The sequence below is a fragment of the Echinops telfairi genome, unplaced genomic scaffold (genome assembly GCF_000313985.2).
Source record: "Echinops telfairi isolate 266 unplaced genomic scaffold, ASM31398v2 ScPeMD7_7424;HRSCAF=8462, whole genome shotgun sequence".
Lineage (NCBI taxonomy): Eukaryota > Metazoa > Chordata > Mammalia > Afrosoricida > Tenrecidae > Echinops > Echinops telfairi.
In genome coordinates, this window is record NW_022111324.1 from 7,661,325 (window position 1) to 7,679,013 (window position 17,689).

General features: G+C 37.2%; 1 protein-coding gene across 1 annotated transcript in view; it reads left to right on the top strand.

Annotated features, from left to right (window-relative positions):
• The window catches only part of DCAF6 (DDB1 and CUL4 associated factor 6), a 134,646-nt gene that overhangs the window by 32,653 nt on the left and 84,304 nt on the right, over window positions 1-17,689 (top strand). The window contains exons 3-5 of the mRNA XM_004706846.2: window positions 1,408-1,500; window positions 8,005-8,190; window positions 14,514-14,627. Of these exons, the coding sequence (XP_004706903.1) occupies window positions 1,408-1,500; window positions 8,005-8,190; window positions 14,514-14,627 (393 nt within the window). The remainder of the gene's footprint in view (window positions 1-1,407; window positions 1,501-8,004; window positions 8,191-14,513; window positions 14,628-17,689) is intronic.

Here is a 17,689-nt window from a genome sequence, read left to right on the forward strand (position 1 = left end):
CCCTCTGACCATAAACCAGGAATGTGAATAAGCTTGCCATTATTCAGAATTCATTGGAAGTGGATTATTGCAGATGCAGTTAGGGTAAAATTTAGCATATTCTCATTTGATTTCCCTCAGGATCCATTTTAAATTTGTTATAGTTCTTAATAATTTTTGCTTCCTTTTTGAAATCTGTTTTACCTTGTTATTGTTGTTAGTTTTGTTTATTTTTATGTTTTTCTGTGTATGAAATCCAGGATAGGTAAATCTATAGAGAGACAGTGACTGGATAATGCTTCTCTTGGAGTATAGCAAGGGAGATTGGAGAGAAACGGGGAACTAATAGCAATGAGTACAAAAATGAAGAAAATGATTGTGGTGGTGATTGTAAACCTCTTCTTGATGTGATTGAACTATTGAACTGTATAAAATATGCCAATATAATATATATGTGAATTATATGCCAATAAAACTGTTAAAAAAATCATACCAACCCCTTCCCCCCAATAATAACACAAGAAAACCTCATTGTTTTGCATTTCTTCTGATGACCAAGATGTGTATCTTGCCATGTGATTTTTGGCCATACATGTACTTTATTTGGGGAGGATCTGTAAAGTTCCTTTACTCATTTATTTACTTAGGGTTTTTTTCCTTCTCATTTTTATATAGGATTATTTGTTTTATTGTTAACTTGTAGTAGTATTTTATTCAGTCTACTAGCCCCTTATCAGATACCTGATTCCAGATATTCTCTCCTATTCTGTGTATTGTCTTTACCCATGCTTGCTACTGTCCTTTGATGCACAAAAGTGCTTTATTTTTGATGAAATCTAATTTATCTTTTTCTTCTGATATTTTTAGTGTCGTATTTAAGAACCCCTTGCCAAACCCAAGTCCATTAAGACTTATTTTTATAGTTTCTTCTAAAAGTTTTGTGGTTTTAGTTCTTTTATTAAGTTGCTTATTTATTTTGAATTAATATTTGTTTATGATTTGAGGTAGTTTCATCCATCTTTAGCAACTTGACCATAATGTAAGGGTTAATTTCTGGACTCTCTTATCTATTCTGTTGATTTCAATGTCTATATTAGCAGAGAGTACCAAAGAGAGCATTTGTGTAATATAGATAAGGTTTTCTAATTCCTTCACAGGTGACTCATTTTTATGTCTCTAAATATTAAATGGATTAATTATAGTAAATTCCAACAATAAAATTTAAGGACTTACACTTTTGTTGTAAAATTTCAGAGCATTGTGCTTGCTAAATGGCATTCATTATTTTTTTCAAAACGCAAATTTGTAAGTACTATTTACCATTAGACATAACCTCAGTTATATAAATTTTTAATTTTCAGGTAATAAAAGTTAGTGTAATCCACTTTATGTTAATTTTGTATAAATTTTTGTCTGTTTTCTTTTCAGGTTAATACAATCTGTTGGAATGACACTGGAGAATATATTTTATCTGGTTCAGATGACACCAAGTTAGTAATTAGTAATCCTTACAGCAGAAAGGTAAAGTGGTTTACGAAATTAATTGTATGTGAGGGGGGAAGAAAACCCCCCAAACAACCAAGAAGCTAAAACTAAAGAAGTTATAAATAATCATAAAATGGGCATTTACAATTGATTATACTTATGTTCTAAATTTTATTATATAGATCAGAAGTTGTTATTTGCAGCTCCTTTTGCTTCATTATGAAAACATTAGATTTAACTTAATCTTTAGACTCCAAGGAATTTAAATATATTTCATTGTATGCAAGTTACTTGATCTCAATAAACCATTCTTTAAGAGAAAGAAAGGCAGTCATTTCTCTTTAGTATAAAGATGACTCACTAAGTGTCTTACCTTTCATTGTGTTATATCTCTAGCACATTTTTTTCTATATGTGAGGTGTCGGGGCAGCTTAAATTTTGATGTATAAAACAATCAAGACAGAATTTATGAAATACGTTACTTAAAATTAATTCTTGTTCGCCAAATGAACTGGACTTTTAAATGAGTGAGCCTTGTGAACACGTGTATTTCATAGCATTCTGTGTATAATAACTTCAGTTAATAGCATTCATGTTTATTTTAAATTTAAAGAGTATTAAAATAAAAATTTTTTAATTTAAATCATTTTATTGGGGGTTCGTACAACTCTTATCACAATCCACATGTACAAGCACTGTGTCAAGCACATTTGTACATCTGTTGCCCTCATCATTCTCAAAGCATTTGCTTTCCACTTGAGCCCTTGGTATCAGCTCCTCATTTTTTTCCCTTCCCTCTCTGTTCCCCCTCCCTCATGAACCCTTGATAATTTATAAATTATTATTATTTTGTCATATCTGATACTGTCCGACGTCTCCCTTCACTCACTTTTCTGTTGTCTGTCCTCCAGGGAGGGGGTTATATGTAGATCCTTGTAATCAGTGCCTCCTTTCTACCCCACCCTCCCTCTACCCTCCTGGTATCACCACTCTCACCCCTGGTCCTGAGAGGCTCATCTGTCCTGGATTCCCTGTGTTTCCAGTTCCTATCTGTACCAGTGTACATCCTCTGGTCTAGCCAGGTTTGTAAGGTAGAATTGGGATCATGATAATTGAGGGGTGAGGGGGTGGGAGGAAGCATTTAAGAATTAGAGGAAAGTTGTGTGTTTTATCGATGCTACACTGCACCCTGATTGACGCGTCTCCTCCCTGCAACCCCTCTGCAAACAGATGTCCAGTTGCTTACAGATGGGCCTTGGGTCCCCACTCCGCACTCCCCCTCATTCACGATGACATGATTTTTTTGTTCTTTGGTGCTTGATACCTCATCCCTTCAACACCTCGTGATCACACAGGCAGGTGTGCTTCTTCCATGTGGGCTTTGTTGCTTCTGGGTTAGATGGCCGATTGTTTACCTTCACGTCTTTAAGACCCCAGACGCTATAGTGAAAAAAGTTTTATGTAATTTTAAATTAGTATTCTCAAAAAAAATAAATAATAGTATTCTCATTGTACCAGCTAAAATGAGCTTCTCTTAACAAGCACATCATTCACTTTTCACATTTAGGTATTTTGTCTTTTAGGGAAATTTTTTAAGTTAGTGGTTTCACCAGGTAGCTTTTTTGCTGTCTTTATGTAAAAACAAAATATCATCAATTTTATCACTTTGCTTTCTATTTTTTTACTTTTTGCTTTCTAAATAAGTTCCAAAGATTTTTTGTTTTTCTGTTATTTTTTATAGGAAATATTAAAATATAGAGCTATTATTCAGTGCTAGCCATTATGTTAATTATAATGATCAAAAGTATAATCTATGGGCAGAATATAGTTCTTTGCCCCGTTGACTTTGGCCTTGGCTATCTTAGTTTTGTCAACCATCTAGTCTGAAGTTAATGGCAAATATGTAAGTACGAGATAACTATAATCTGATAACTGGTATTTCACTGCCGTCAAGTCAGTGCTAACTCGTAGTGATTCCCTAAGGGTTTTCTGAGACTAACTGTTCACAGGAGTAGAGAGCTCCTCTCCTGAGGAGCTGCTGGGGGTTTCAGCCTGCCAGCCATGTGAAGCTCAGCCCAAAGTGTTACCCTAACACCACCTGTGCCCCTTGATAACTGGTGTAGTGAAATTAGACATGATACTGCAGACATCAACCTGGCAGTACTCAAGTTTCTGTGGACAGGATGGATTTCAGAGGGGGAAGGTTTTTCCATGTCATATTTCTCAACCATTTGTCTTACTCACTTTCACCATTAAGAATATGTCAGGACTTCAAAAAGTTCGTGGAAAATTTCCCATTATCTTTTAATACCACTTTCCACAAACTTTGAAGCCCCTTTTCAGTGTTCAGAAAACTGCCCAGGTTAATCCTTGGTTCATTTTCTTGTGATGTTGGACTTTAGTCCTTTAGAAATGTTATTTCATTTAAAATAGTCTTAGACACACGCAGCCAAATGGTTGACACGTGGCTTTTCCTTGAGGGTAGACACTAAATAAAAAGTTGTCTTTAATGATGAAGTCAACATATGTACTAATGTGCTGGGCACAAATGATGTATGTAAGGATTGTGATGAGTTGTATGAGCCCCTAATAAAATGATTATTAAAAGACAAAAGAGAAAGAGGAACAGAAACACAGGGAGAAAGTAGGATACATGGTGTTATGTTATGGGACTACAATCAATGCCATGAAACAAAATGTGTATCAATTGTTAAAAGGAAAGCTGATCTGTTTTGTAAACCTTCACACAATTCAAAATTCAAAGTTATAAATAAATAAGGTTTGTTCTTTTCTTCAAAAAAAAGTTGTCTTTAATAAAAATTAACTCAGTCTAGTTTGGACCATATCTCCTGCCCAAACAACTAAAATGTGCTTGATTAAATACTTCTAAAATCATCTTCAATAAAACAAATAGCTTCCCTGATCGTAAGTAATGGCCTGGTTAAATCTTAAGGAACAAGTTAAACACATAAAACTTAGGGTAGGTACCAGTTTATCCTTGAAAGTATTTGTCAATCCAAGCATATATAAATTTTAAATTTGTTGGCCTAGAAGGTCAAGGTAGGAAGAAATCAAAGCTCAGGGCCCAAATCAGGTATATAGTCCATTAAGACCCCAAAAGACCACTTTTTCAGGGTATAGGTGAATCAGAAGGGAGTCAGTACTCACACAGCCTTTCAGACTTAACTTGTATGATGTACGTGAACTATGGGACATTAAGCCTTAAACTTTACATATATTAATGACTGTTAGTTTTCCAAGACCGACCAATAAAAGCAGATCCTCTCTGGAGGGAATTATCTTTGTTCTAAGCCTCAAATTATTCATTTAAACCACTTGGCCCCCACAAGTTAAAAACTAATCAGGTCCTCAAGAAAAAAAAAAAGAAAGAAAGCATGTCATAAGTGAGAACTAACAAAAAATGCACACACTCGCAAAATCACTGCTATTGTTACAGTAATCTGTAACAAAGGCCCCAAACGTGTTCATTGAGAGCAGGAGTCTATAATCTAGGTGGGTTTGACTTCAAAGAGTGCAGGTCCCTGACCCGCCTACATCGGGTGTCCCTAGTCCTCCTTAGACTGTTGAGTTCAGGTCATGATTTTGTGGCAGTAGCAGAAAGGTGCAAGAGTGCAAACTCAGTTGCACAAACTCATTTTGAGTCTCTACTTACAACACTTGAAATACTCCTGCTTACTCTCCATTGGAATAAAACCAATGTTTTCCATGAGATATAAATACTACTACCAAACCTCACTGCCATCGAGTCAATATCTACCATATAGGACTGGGTTGAACTGCCCTTGTGGGTTTGAGACTCTACTTGTTTACAGGAGTAAAAAGCCCTGCCTTTCTCCCTCAGTGGGATTGGTGATTTTGAACTACTGATCTTGCATTTAGCAGCCTAATGTATAGCCACTGCACTACTACTAGAGGGGAGAGAAACATTGTGATTGTTACTCAGCTACCATGTTAGGCTGGGTCGACTGGAGAAACAAATCCAGTGACACTCATATATGTGGAAGAAAGAGCTTTATATCAAGAAGTAATTGTATATTAGGAAAACATCTCAGCGCAGTCCAGATCAAGTCCATTAGTCCGATACTAATCCATAAATCCTTCTTCCGCTACTACAAGCAATGATGCAAAATGCAGGAAGATCACTGGCTGGTTGATGCAAAGTCTTGCGGATCCAATGGCAGTGGACACATCTTGAGGGCTCTCACAGGTTTCAGCGTGACTCCCAGGCATGAAGGTGAAGGCAGAGAGACAGATAGGGGCTGGCCTCCAGCGAGCCACTTATCTCGGTAGCACCTCTAAATCAAGCTATGACATGATTGAAAGGCTAAACTCCACCCCTACACATTATTTATCAAGTTGACACAAAATTAAGTAACTACCACAGTTACCATACCCGTGAAGACTTTAGATAATGGAATTATTTAAAGCATCAAAATTTACTGTATAGAAATGAATGAATGAATGCGATAACTTTAGGAAGTAGCTTTGAAAACGAGGAACAATCCAAGCCTTAAGCTACAATAGTAAACGCTTTTATGAGCAAACTAGTGAATGATGCATGAAGCATCCAAAGAATATGGAAGGGATCCACTGTACCATAAGGAATTGGTCAACATTCATTAATTTCTGGAGGTAGCATAGGATCAGACATCAATGATATTGAAGGAACATATTCAAGCTATATAGAAGGTATGTGTGGAAAACCCAGCTCTAGGAATTGACAGAATACCAAATGAAACGTTTGAAAAGGCTGACGCATGCCTGAGGCTCTCACTTGTTTATGCTAAGAAATTTGGAGACAACTGGCCAACTGACTGGAAGAGATCCATATCTGTCCCCATTCCAAAGGTGACCCAACATTGCAGCGATTATAGAATAATTGTCAACAGTTAAAGTTAAAGGAAAATTTTCCTGAAGACAATTCAAAACTATCTTTAACAGCACATTAGCGGAAATGCCAGAAAATCAAGCTGGATTCAGAAAAGAATGTTAGATGAATGATATCCTTGCCGACACCAGCTGGATCTTTGCTAAAATCAGGAAAAAATGGAAATATAGTAACTGCTTTATTGATTATGCATCGGTCTTGGACTCTCTGGATCATAACAAATTAATGGAGCACATTGGGAAGAATGTCAATTCCAGAACAATTAGTTGTATTACTGTGGAACCTGTACATAGACCAAGAAGCAGTTGGGACAGAACCAGGGGGATACTGTATGGGTTAAAATAAGAAAAGGTGTGCACCAAAGCTGTCTCCTTTCATCATACTTAGTCTGGATGCTGAGCAGTATCATCTAAGGATTAGAGAAAGGCTTATTAACAGCCGGGCTTTCTGAAAGTAAAAAGAATTTGAAGCACTTACTGATGAAGATCAAAGATTGCAGCCTTAGGATAGATTACCTCTCAAGGAGCTAATTGACACATCCGCTGTAACAGTGAGTTCAAACATAGCAACAACTGTGCAGACGATGCAGGGCCAGGTAGGGTTTTATTCTGGTGCACGTTGGGTCAGTGACAGCTTACTAGACAGGACCCAACAGAAACATGACTTTGTAGCTGTACTTTCTGACCTACCATGTGTTTGTGTGTGTGTGTGTGTGTGTATGTAACTAATTAGCTTTAATTAACTTTTATCTAGTTTGAGATGTATCTTCAGAGAAAGGAATTTAATGGTGATAGAACAAATGCATATTTTTGTTAGAATTGCTAAATTTTATCTCCATTGCCCTTATGCCATTTTAGGACTCCCACCCCGTAGTTACATATGCCTGTTTTCCTTGCTTATAAATGGTGTTGTCAGGGTTACAAAATGTTGGCAGTCTGACCAGGAAGAAATAGTATCTCAGGAAACATTCCCTTTGCCTTTCCTTCAGGGACAACGTGTCGTCTGTTCTCACCTTTGTGTGGGCCGCTTGTATATCAGTTTGTGAACTATTTATCTATTCATGTCTATTTTCTTAATAGGGTTTAGACTATTTTCTGTTTTAAATTTTTAAGTGGCCTTTTTAAGGGAATTAGCTCTTCATCTGTGATATATGTTCCATATTTTACAATACAATACCTTTATTTCGGTCACAGGAATTCTGGTTGTATGCCTGTAATTAAGGATTTAGATGTTGAGACTTCTGCCATGCCCTCACCTGTATCATTGCATTCTTTTTATATTATGAATCATTTTGGTTTAACTCATCTTTTTTCACCATGAAAGGGAATAACTAAAATAATCGTAGTAAGCAGCCGATTTCTAAAGTCAATCACATGGGTATTTTTTTTTGAGATTTTATAAAGGCATTCATATACCAAATGGGTGGAAACGTGTATTTTATTTTTTGTAGCACTATTTTAGGTGATAATGTATCTTTTCAACATTTTGGAGAACAAAAAGAAAACATCCTGATTTCTTTTTGAAAAATTATAATCTTTCCTTGAAATTAAAATATTAATGAGAGTTTGGCATTGGCTATGATTACGTGAAATTTCTTTCAATACAAAACCTGCTTTCTCTATGTATTTCAGGTTTTGACAACAATTCGTTCAGGACACCGAGCAAATATATTTAGTGCAAAGTTCTTACCATGCACAAATGATAAGCAAATTGTATCCTGTTCTGGAGATGGAGTAATATTTTATACTAATGTTGAGCAAGATGCAGAAACCAATAGGCAATGCCAATTTACGTGCCATTATGGAACTACCTATGAGGTACAGTATTATGATTACATATATGTATTATAATTATGTAAATGTACTTGTACAATTTCATGTATATGGATCTGTAGATGTGTATATATGTATGTATATAAATTATGTGTTGAGGGACTCAAATTGTGTTTCTCTTCAATCATCATTGAATTATGGGAACCAAAGAAGTCTGAAGAGGCAAGATTAGGGCTCAAGGGTGGATCAGGTAAGGTTTGCCTTTGAAATTTTTACAGGACAGCACTTGTGGGGGGTGGGGGGGCGGTGAAAGGGGGATTCTCAGAGCAATTTTCCTGGCATTTTTCTCACTGATAGTAAGCCCTCATGATCATCCTGTGTCCTTTGAGGAAATCTTCAAGATTTCCCATTTGGAATTTCAAAAAACAATCACTATAACTCTCTGAGCTGACCTCTTCTTGAGTGTAAATGGTCCACCAGCAGACTGGACAAGTAAGAGAACTTGTCTGCAGCCAGCCATTGACCAGTTATCTCTGTTTAAACATGTTGTGTGTGGAATAAGCCCATGCATGCATATACTGGAATGCTAGTAGCAGTACTTTTTGAGTTAATCTCTTATATATATTTACTAAAAAATATAGACAGACAGTCATATATACATGGATAAAGAAATAAGTAGCTTTCCACAAAGCTTTTCAGAAAATTTACTTGGATGTGTTTGTGTTTTAAAAAAAGATGTAAATAATGTTGTTAGATGGGCTTTGCTTAAGAAACCAATTATTGTATAACTCGAGTATAAGCCGACCTGAATATCAGCTGAGGCACCTAATTTTACCACAAATACTGCATAAAAAGTGTGCTGAAAAACTCGGCTTACACTCAAGTACATATGGTAAGATGCTCTAAGAGAACAAATATCCACATGAAAAGATCACTCCGTAACTGTGCTGCCTGGCGCTTCAGTAGGCATTAAGCTCCTAACCACTTTCCGTCACTGGCTTGAATACATTCTGTGCTGGCGTGCATATGAAATTTCCACCTGTCAGAAGGAACACTTGTATACCAGGCTAAAGAATATAATTCTAAAGGGTATTATAAAGCTTAAACTCTGTGCAGAATTGAATGAGGTGAAATGAATGTAAGCCTCAATTGTACTGCTTATTGTAGAAAAAAATTCTTAAACTACAGAAAACTCTTAAAATATTTTCCTGGCATTCCCTTACATCAGCGGTTCTCAACCTGTGGGTCGCGACCCCTTTGGGGGTCAAACGACCCTTTCACGGGTCGTCCAATTCACAACAGTAGCAAAATTACAGTTATGAAGTAGCAATGAAAATAATTTTATGGTTGGGGGGCTCACCACAACATGAGGAACTGTATGAAAGGGTCGTGGCATTAGGAAGGTTGAGAACCACTGCCTTACATGAAAGTATTCAGGGTGGTTTCCTGAAATCTTTGTGTTAACCTCGTATGCCTTTTTGAATATCCTTTGGATCTTATATGAATAGTGTATATTTTGTTGTCTTATCTGTTCTCAGAATTTTGACTTTTAACTGGAGATTCAGACAATTTATATTCATTGTGAGTACTGTCTTATTTATATGTCTTAAATGCTTTTCACTTATATTTTTATTTTTCTATATGAAACATCCTTTCCCCCCTTTGCACATATCTTTTGAATTGCGTGAGGGTTTTGATTTTTGTCTATTTGCTTTCAGCCATTTGCTTAGAAATAGACACTTTGTTATTTTAAGTTCACCATGGTGTGTTTTTTTTTCTTCTAGCTTCTTATTGTTAGTTAGAAGAAGGCTTACAGAGCAGATCATCAGCTTGACATTAACAATTCTTAGATATTGTAGCTCAACTTATGTACTGTGTTCCCCTCCGTGTACCATCACGCATCCTACTTCCTCCCTGTGTTTCTTATTTCCATTCCTCGTTCTTTCCTAACCTGCTGAACTTTGTCCTGGAGTGAATGCTGCCCTTTTGTCTTGAATGATTGATGAGTTCAACATGGGCATGAGTTCAGTTCCAGAGCTGAAGGGTAGCTAAGAGTCGTCTTGGATCCCATTGGGGTGCTCTCTCTCTGTGTCAACGTTTCTTAAATGTGGTAAGGCCAGGGTGATTCGGAGACTTTATCAAATATAGACGAGGGAGTTCATTAGCACAGGGTCATCATTGAGTCCAGGGATTTGCTGCAATGCAGAGCTTTAAACGGGGTGTAGGTGGTAGGCATTACATAAACATGGTTGCTGGCAGATCAGTACAGCATATTTACTGTGGGACTCCTGGAGCTCACTGGGGGCCAAGATCGGGACATGTACATTACGATTACAATATTCATCCTAAGGCAGCCAGGGCATGACCTATGACTATGGGACTCCAAGTATGGTAATCTCCATCAAGTATACACACCCAGGTAAGCCTCTAGGGAATATTGCGCCTCCCTGGACTGGTCAGTGAGTTTGAGGCAATCCACTTTCCGGTGCACTCCAAAGCCACTCCATCACATCCAGTCTGACTCCTGGGGACCCCAGAGGACAGGATAGAATGGCCCCCGTGGGCTTCTGCGGTTGTAACTCTTTACGGGAGCGGAAGGCTTCGTCTTTCCCCCACAGAGCAGCTGGTGGTTTTGAACTGGTAACCCTCTATACCAGCAGGGCTCCTTATACATGTAGTTTCGTAATTATTGCTTTCTGCCATTTTTATGTTAGAGTTTTGATTTGAGTGAAAAATTATAGAGCAAATCGGTTTCCCATTCAACCATTCATACATACCATATATACTCGAAGATAAGCCGAGTTTTTTCAGCACATTTTTAATGCCGTTTTTGTGGTAAAATTAGGTGCCTCGGCTGATATTCAGGTCGGCTTATACTCAAGGATATTTGCCTTCTGTGACATTGATTGCAGTACCCACAATGTAACAGCACTCTTCCCACTGTTTACCCTTTTATTTGTCCTGTTTTATTCCTTCCTGTCTTCTGAGAAAACTCTGCCCTTTGATCTCATCTAATTGATTGTTCTAAGGAGTATGTACCTCCTTGTGTTACTGTTCACCTGTAGTCCTGTCCACCGTTGGATTAAGTGTTGAGTCATGGAAGTGAGTTCAGTTCCAACCTTGAAGGGTGTCTAAGGACTACAATCTCAGGGGAGCCACCAGGCAGTGATCATGGGTCATCCAGATTACCCGAGGGCAAGCTGGTGGGTAGTGGCTACTGGTGGTATGTCATTTTTCCAGTGGTGCTGAAGTTGGTGGTGGCACTCATCCAATGGATGGGTCACCAGGTGTGATGGAAATGGCTAGACAGAGTCTATGGCTTCTGAGTGCTGAAGAAAGAAATGAGAAAAAGGGGTAGGGAGAGGAAGAAAATGATGTGGGGGTGGGGGGCAGGGTGAGGGAAGATAAGGAGAGAGAATAGAAGAAGAAAACAAAAAACATCACACTGGCACTGGCAAATGCAGAGGGTGGCACCTGCCTTGTTGTGAGCAGGCAGAGCCAGTCATCTGGTACCTGTTCTGATTGGAATACTGTTAATAGTGATTCAAAGTGTCTCTGCTCTGTTGGTTGACAGTTTATTGTTCCTTGTTCACTGCTTTTGTTCAGCTGATTTCTCTAACTAGTATTTAATCTACGTGCCCCAGAAATCCTGTGTGGGAAGTTCTAGCCTGCCATGTAGGACCACTGTTAGCTGATGGCAATGGGTTTTGGTATCAGTAGAGACCAGTCCCTGGAAAGGGACATTGTGCTTGAGGAAGGCCCTCTACAAGATGGACTGACACAGTGGCTCAACAATGGGCTCCAGCTACAATTGTGAGGAGGCGCAGGACCAGGAGGTGTTTGTTCTATGGAGTGCAGGTCCCTATGAGTGGGGATCGACTCGTTAGCACTTGAACACACACAGCATTCTGAAAAGTCGACAGTTCATACCTACCATTTGCTCTGCAGTAGAGAAGACAGACCTAGCAATCTGTTCCCATAAAGATGGTAGTTTAGGAAGCCCTGTTGGACAGTCCTGTAGAGACGTTCAAAGTCAGAATTGACCGCACAGAGCCACAACAACAGTTTGCTTTACCAATGCATCTGTAGCTCACAGATGCTAGTGATGACTTATTTTTATCTAAGAACGGCTAAATTGCCGCTCCATTTTGAGGGGTAGTTCTAGACTTCTTGATTGGCATTCCTTTTCTTTCAGCACTTATAAAATGCCATCCTACTGATGGTTGGATTCCATGGAGTTTAATGAGAAACCTGCCAATCTTAAAGTTTCTTATATGCTTTCACTGCCAGTGAATTGATTCCGACTCATAATGACACTGTAAGACAGAGTAGAACAATGTTTCCAATATTGTTCTTTGTGGGAGTAGAAAGCCTCATCTTTCCCATGGAGTTGACTGGTGGTTTCAAACTGCTGACCTTTCAGTTAGTAGCCCAATGCATAATCCACTACACCAGCAGGGCTCCTAAAAAGTTTGTGGAAAAAAATAGAACTAAAATATAATGAAATTTGTCACATGAACTTTTTGAAGTCTCCTCAGATGTTCATTTCCTGTTGTTCTGTTGCTTTAAAGAGTCTCATTCTCTGTGCCAGTTAGGCTATAATTTGTCCACAATTGACCTTCTTTAGTTTGTCTTAAATTACATCAGCCATTCCAAATAATGAGTATATGGATTAATATATTTTCCATCAATTTCAGGAAGTTTTGAGCCATTATTTCTTGAAATATCCTTAGAATTTCTAGAATGTCTTCTATTTTTTTGGAAGGTTTACATGTATAAGTAGTGCATATTTCTATAGTGTACTATTATAAAAAGTAATTAAAATTAAAACACTAATTGTAAAAATTATACTTATATTAGATTTCATTGTATAGTGTCATTATGATAATACAACTTTTAATTTATTAATTAGAGTGTGGAAGTCAATTTTTATTGTTTGTTTGAGTAAATGCTCCCAGGGAATGTATGCTCCTAATAATTTGGTCTGTAGATAGTAGTATACAGAGTGAAAAATCACTTTTTTACTTCATAATGGCATCAAGGCTGATAGTAACAACTGTTTCTGTAGCACTACTAGCTTGTTTGGGCAGAACTATCAATGGCATCTCTTACAAATATGAAGTGAGACAGTCTTGTTTTCTTGAATTTCGCTCTCATTCGTGGTGACTGTATTTTGTACTTTTCTTTTTTGCCATGCATATATCTAGTTTCATGGTGTTTGAAAAATTGATCCAATAGAAATATGGACATACCTGTACAGTATATGGGTTTCTAATGAGTTTGAGAGAGTTTGGGGCCTATCAAGGAAAAAGACATGTCCCGCTAACAGGAGGTGACTGCCCACAGCAAGGGGTGTTGCGATGAAAGGAGCTACCACATGGGGAAGAAGACAAGGAAATCCGTGGAGGAAAGGAGAGAAACACAAGAGGCTAATGTGTGCTTAGGTGATGTCTTTGTGCAGCAAGGTGTTGAGTGTCTAGGTCAAAGAACCCGAAGGCTGTCGGGGGTGTGGTATATACTCAACTGCAGGGTTTTATCTTATCTCAGCCTAGCAGCTGTTGGATGCCTTTTCCATAGAACGTATCAAAGAAGCAAGCTTTAAGTGGCTAAAAATCTACTTGGCTTGGGCCATTCCTAAAATAGTGCATGTGTGAAAATTTTAGCTTGATGCCAGTGGGCCTTTTTGGGAGCTAACAGACCCGTCGGGGCCAGTACATAGGAGACATACTCAGCTCGTAGCCATGTACAGGACAGAGCAGAACTGCCGTCTGTGGGTTTTTGAGACTAAATCTTTATGTAAAAAACCCTCATCTTTACCCCATGGAGCAGTTGGTGATTTGGAACTGCTGCTGACCTGGCAGGGGCAGCACAATCGGGACCCAGTATGCCACCGTTGCTCCTTCCAGGGCATATAGCAAGCTTTCAAAGTGCAAGAGTCATTTTTAAAAAGCTATTGAGAGGTTAATTTTTCTTCCTAAGTCATTTCGGCATCTCACACTTTTATTAAAAAAATTTAGAGGAGAAAATATATTTAGAATACACCTGGAAATTCACCTGTAGAAAACATACATTTCAAATAATTTAAACAGTTGACCTAGGGTAGAATCTTTGTTGTCTAAATTAAAAGTTTATAAATTAAAGTACTCTTTATCTTATGTTATTTGACTTCCAGCTTCAAAGTAATGACACATTAATTCAGCGATTGTTCTGTTTATATATGGTGTTTTGAATCATGGTGTAAGTCATAAATCATTAAAATAGTTTTTAGTTGCTTTCACCTTTAATCATTTATAGAATTGTAACAGTATTTTTTAAGCCACTTGTTGAGTATTCAGGAAGATGATTATACTTGTGTTTTTCATCTTTAGATTATGACTGTACCAAATGACCCTTATACTTTCCTCTCCTGTGGTGAAGATGGAACTGTGAGATGGTTTGATACTCGCATCAAAACTAGCTGTACTAAAGAAGACTGCAAAGATGTAAGATCCAAAGTTTTATACAAGTGATGCAAAAATATTAAAGTTATAATTGAAATGTAAATTATCGCTACATAATGAAAGGTGGACTCTTAAAACTCGTTTTGCTAAGATATTCAATAAGCATATACCTTATAATTTTAAAAAATTAAAATGTTAACAGTGAATTTAGAGAACTTAGATTATATTTCTGAAAAAAAATAGGTCATTCAACTTCACTAGTGCAACAAAAACGTGAAGCATTTATCAATATGCTTACTCATAGGGGCACTTTTACCTAATCCAATAGCTGTGATAAATATGTGATAATTTAGCATCCTTTGTCCCCTGTGCATGAAACCTTCTTTTGGTATTCTTTAGTAATGTATTATTTGGAAATAATATTTTTAAATAACATATTACTAGGAAATAATAGCAGCTAATATTATTTCATCCATGTGTTCATTGAGGCTTTAGCTCACTTTTCCAAGTCTGTGCCCTCTCTAGATAGAATAATTATTTTCATCCACTATAGAATTTGAACTGCGAAAAAGACTTGAGAAATCGTTCAGCTCACAAACCCCAGACAGTCCCAAGTGTTTTCCTCTGTGAGATGTTATTGTTAGGTGTTATGTAGAGGATACTTGTAGGAACTGACTTGCTGGTAGTGAGGTGTTTTTTGGGTTGTTGTTTTTTTTTACGGGGGCAGGAGTTTTTTCTTTGCATCTCTGATGTAAATAAAAAGTATTGCAAAATATATTTTTGCTAAAAGTTACAAAAAATAAAATAACCAGTATTAATTAATTTAATTGCTTGCAAATTAAACCAATTACTATTATACTTTAGGGTGAATAAACAATTATTTTATCTAGTTGAAATGAGGACCTAAAAAGCAAAAAGTAGAAATTGAAAAACAATTTTAGCATACAACATTTAAGTTAATTTTTGTCTTACATAGAGGTGTGCACACAGAGCAAGCAAGCAGGAAGCAATGAACTGGAATACATTTAAAGAACCCGACTTTTTTTTTTTTTTTTTTTAGGGGAATTTGGTATAGCATCTCTTAAAGTGATAGGCATTAAAATTTGTTATGCCACATTCTCTAAAATCTGTATTTTAGTGTACATTTGATCTTAAATTTTGCTTCACTAAATAAATCAAAGGCTTGTGAAAATAATGGATAAAGCTAGTAAGAAATAAGTGACATTATTCTTTGCTTTAAAAAACATTTGATATCTTTCTATATAAAAATTAATACTTACTCTGGTTGTCAGCTTTATACTATCTGTATAAAGAAAAGCTGATAACTAGTGTAATTATTAATTAGTACTTTTGAATGATGATATGAGTTGTTGAATCAATTCTATTTAACAGGAGTAAAGTTCTGAGATTAAGTTTATGAATAAAATTTAAAGTAAGTGCAATTTTAAAATTTAACTACTGAGAAGTATGAGGAATTAGAATGAAAGACAAATAAAGAATTAACTGAATGCCTCAAAGATCTATCTTCGGTATGCAGCTTTTACATTTTCTATTACTTCCAATACTAATAACTAATGACATTATACTAAACGCTATCATCTACAGCAATTGTATGCATCTATTCCAATTTTCAAACAATAAAATAAAAGATTTTATAAATGCATAATATTTTAAAATCAGTTTAAATATGTTTGGCATATTTTAATAGCAACAACTACAGTTAAATATTTTCAGAGCTATAAAATAATCTTAATACTTATACTGTATAAAAGCAGCTTATATCTCCATCTTTACTATCGAGTGGACCAATAACACTCTGTATTTCTAATGGTGTTAATGACTTAGTGATATATAACATTGATAATGTAAGTTTTTATATGTTCAAAGAAGACCTTCACCATTCACGACTGAGAATAGTTAGTAGACATTACTGAGATCAGTATTTACAAATACATCAGCAAATATATTAACAGTAGCTAGTGTACAAAAAGGTTTAAAACTGTATTGATCAGAATAATGAAGGTGGTAGAGGCTCAGGGATAGAATTCTTGCTTTCCATCCGGAGACCCTGGTTTGAAACTCAGTCAATGCACTTCATGCTCAGCTACCATCAGTAGAAGCTTATGTGTTGCTCTGATGCTGAACAAGTCTCAGCAGAGCTTCTAGACTTAGAGCAGGAAGAAAGACCTGGCAATCTGCGTCCAAAAACCAGCCGATGAAAACCTTATAGATAGCGTTGATACAGTCCATACTGATATGAGGATGGTGCAGGACCAGGCAGTGTTCTGTATGGGGTCACCATGAATTGGGGACCAATTTACAGCAGTTAACAACAGCAACAATATAAATGGTGGGTTCCTTGAAGTGTTAATTGCTGTATATACTCGAGTATAAGCAGTTTTTCAGCACATCTCTTATCACAATCCATACATTTATCCAGTGTCCCAACCACATTTGCACATATGTTGCCATCATCATTTTCAAAGCATTCTCTTCCCACTTGAGCTCCTTATATCAGCTCCCCATTTCTTTCCTCTCCCTCCTCCGCCAGCCCTCCCTCACAAACCCTTGATAAGTTATAGATTATTATTTTTGTATCTTACATCGTCCTCCATTGCCCCTCACCCACTTTTCCATTGTTCATCCTCCTGAGAGGGGGTTCTAGGTTGATCCTTGTGATTGATTTCCCCTTTTTGCCCCCATCCTCTCTTAATCCTCCTGGTATCTCTGCTCTCATTATTGGCCCTGGGCGGAGGGGTTATCTATCCTGGATTTCCTGTGTTGGGGGCTCTTATCTGTAATAGTGTGCTTGTTCTGGTCTAATCTGATTTGTAAGGTAGAATTGAGGTCATGATAGTGGGGGGAAGGAAGCACCAAAGAACTAGAGGAAAGTTGTGTCTATCATCTGTGCTATACTGCACCCTGGCCGGCTCATCTCTTCCCTGTGACCCATCTGTAGGGGGATGTCCAATTGTCTACAGATGGGCATTGGGTCTCCACCCAGGGTCCCACTCACCCACCCATTCACCTTTTGGTATGATTTTGTTATGGGTTTTACATGCCGGGAACCGGATCTCATCAGCACCTTATGATCACACAGGCTG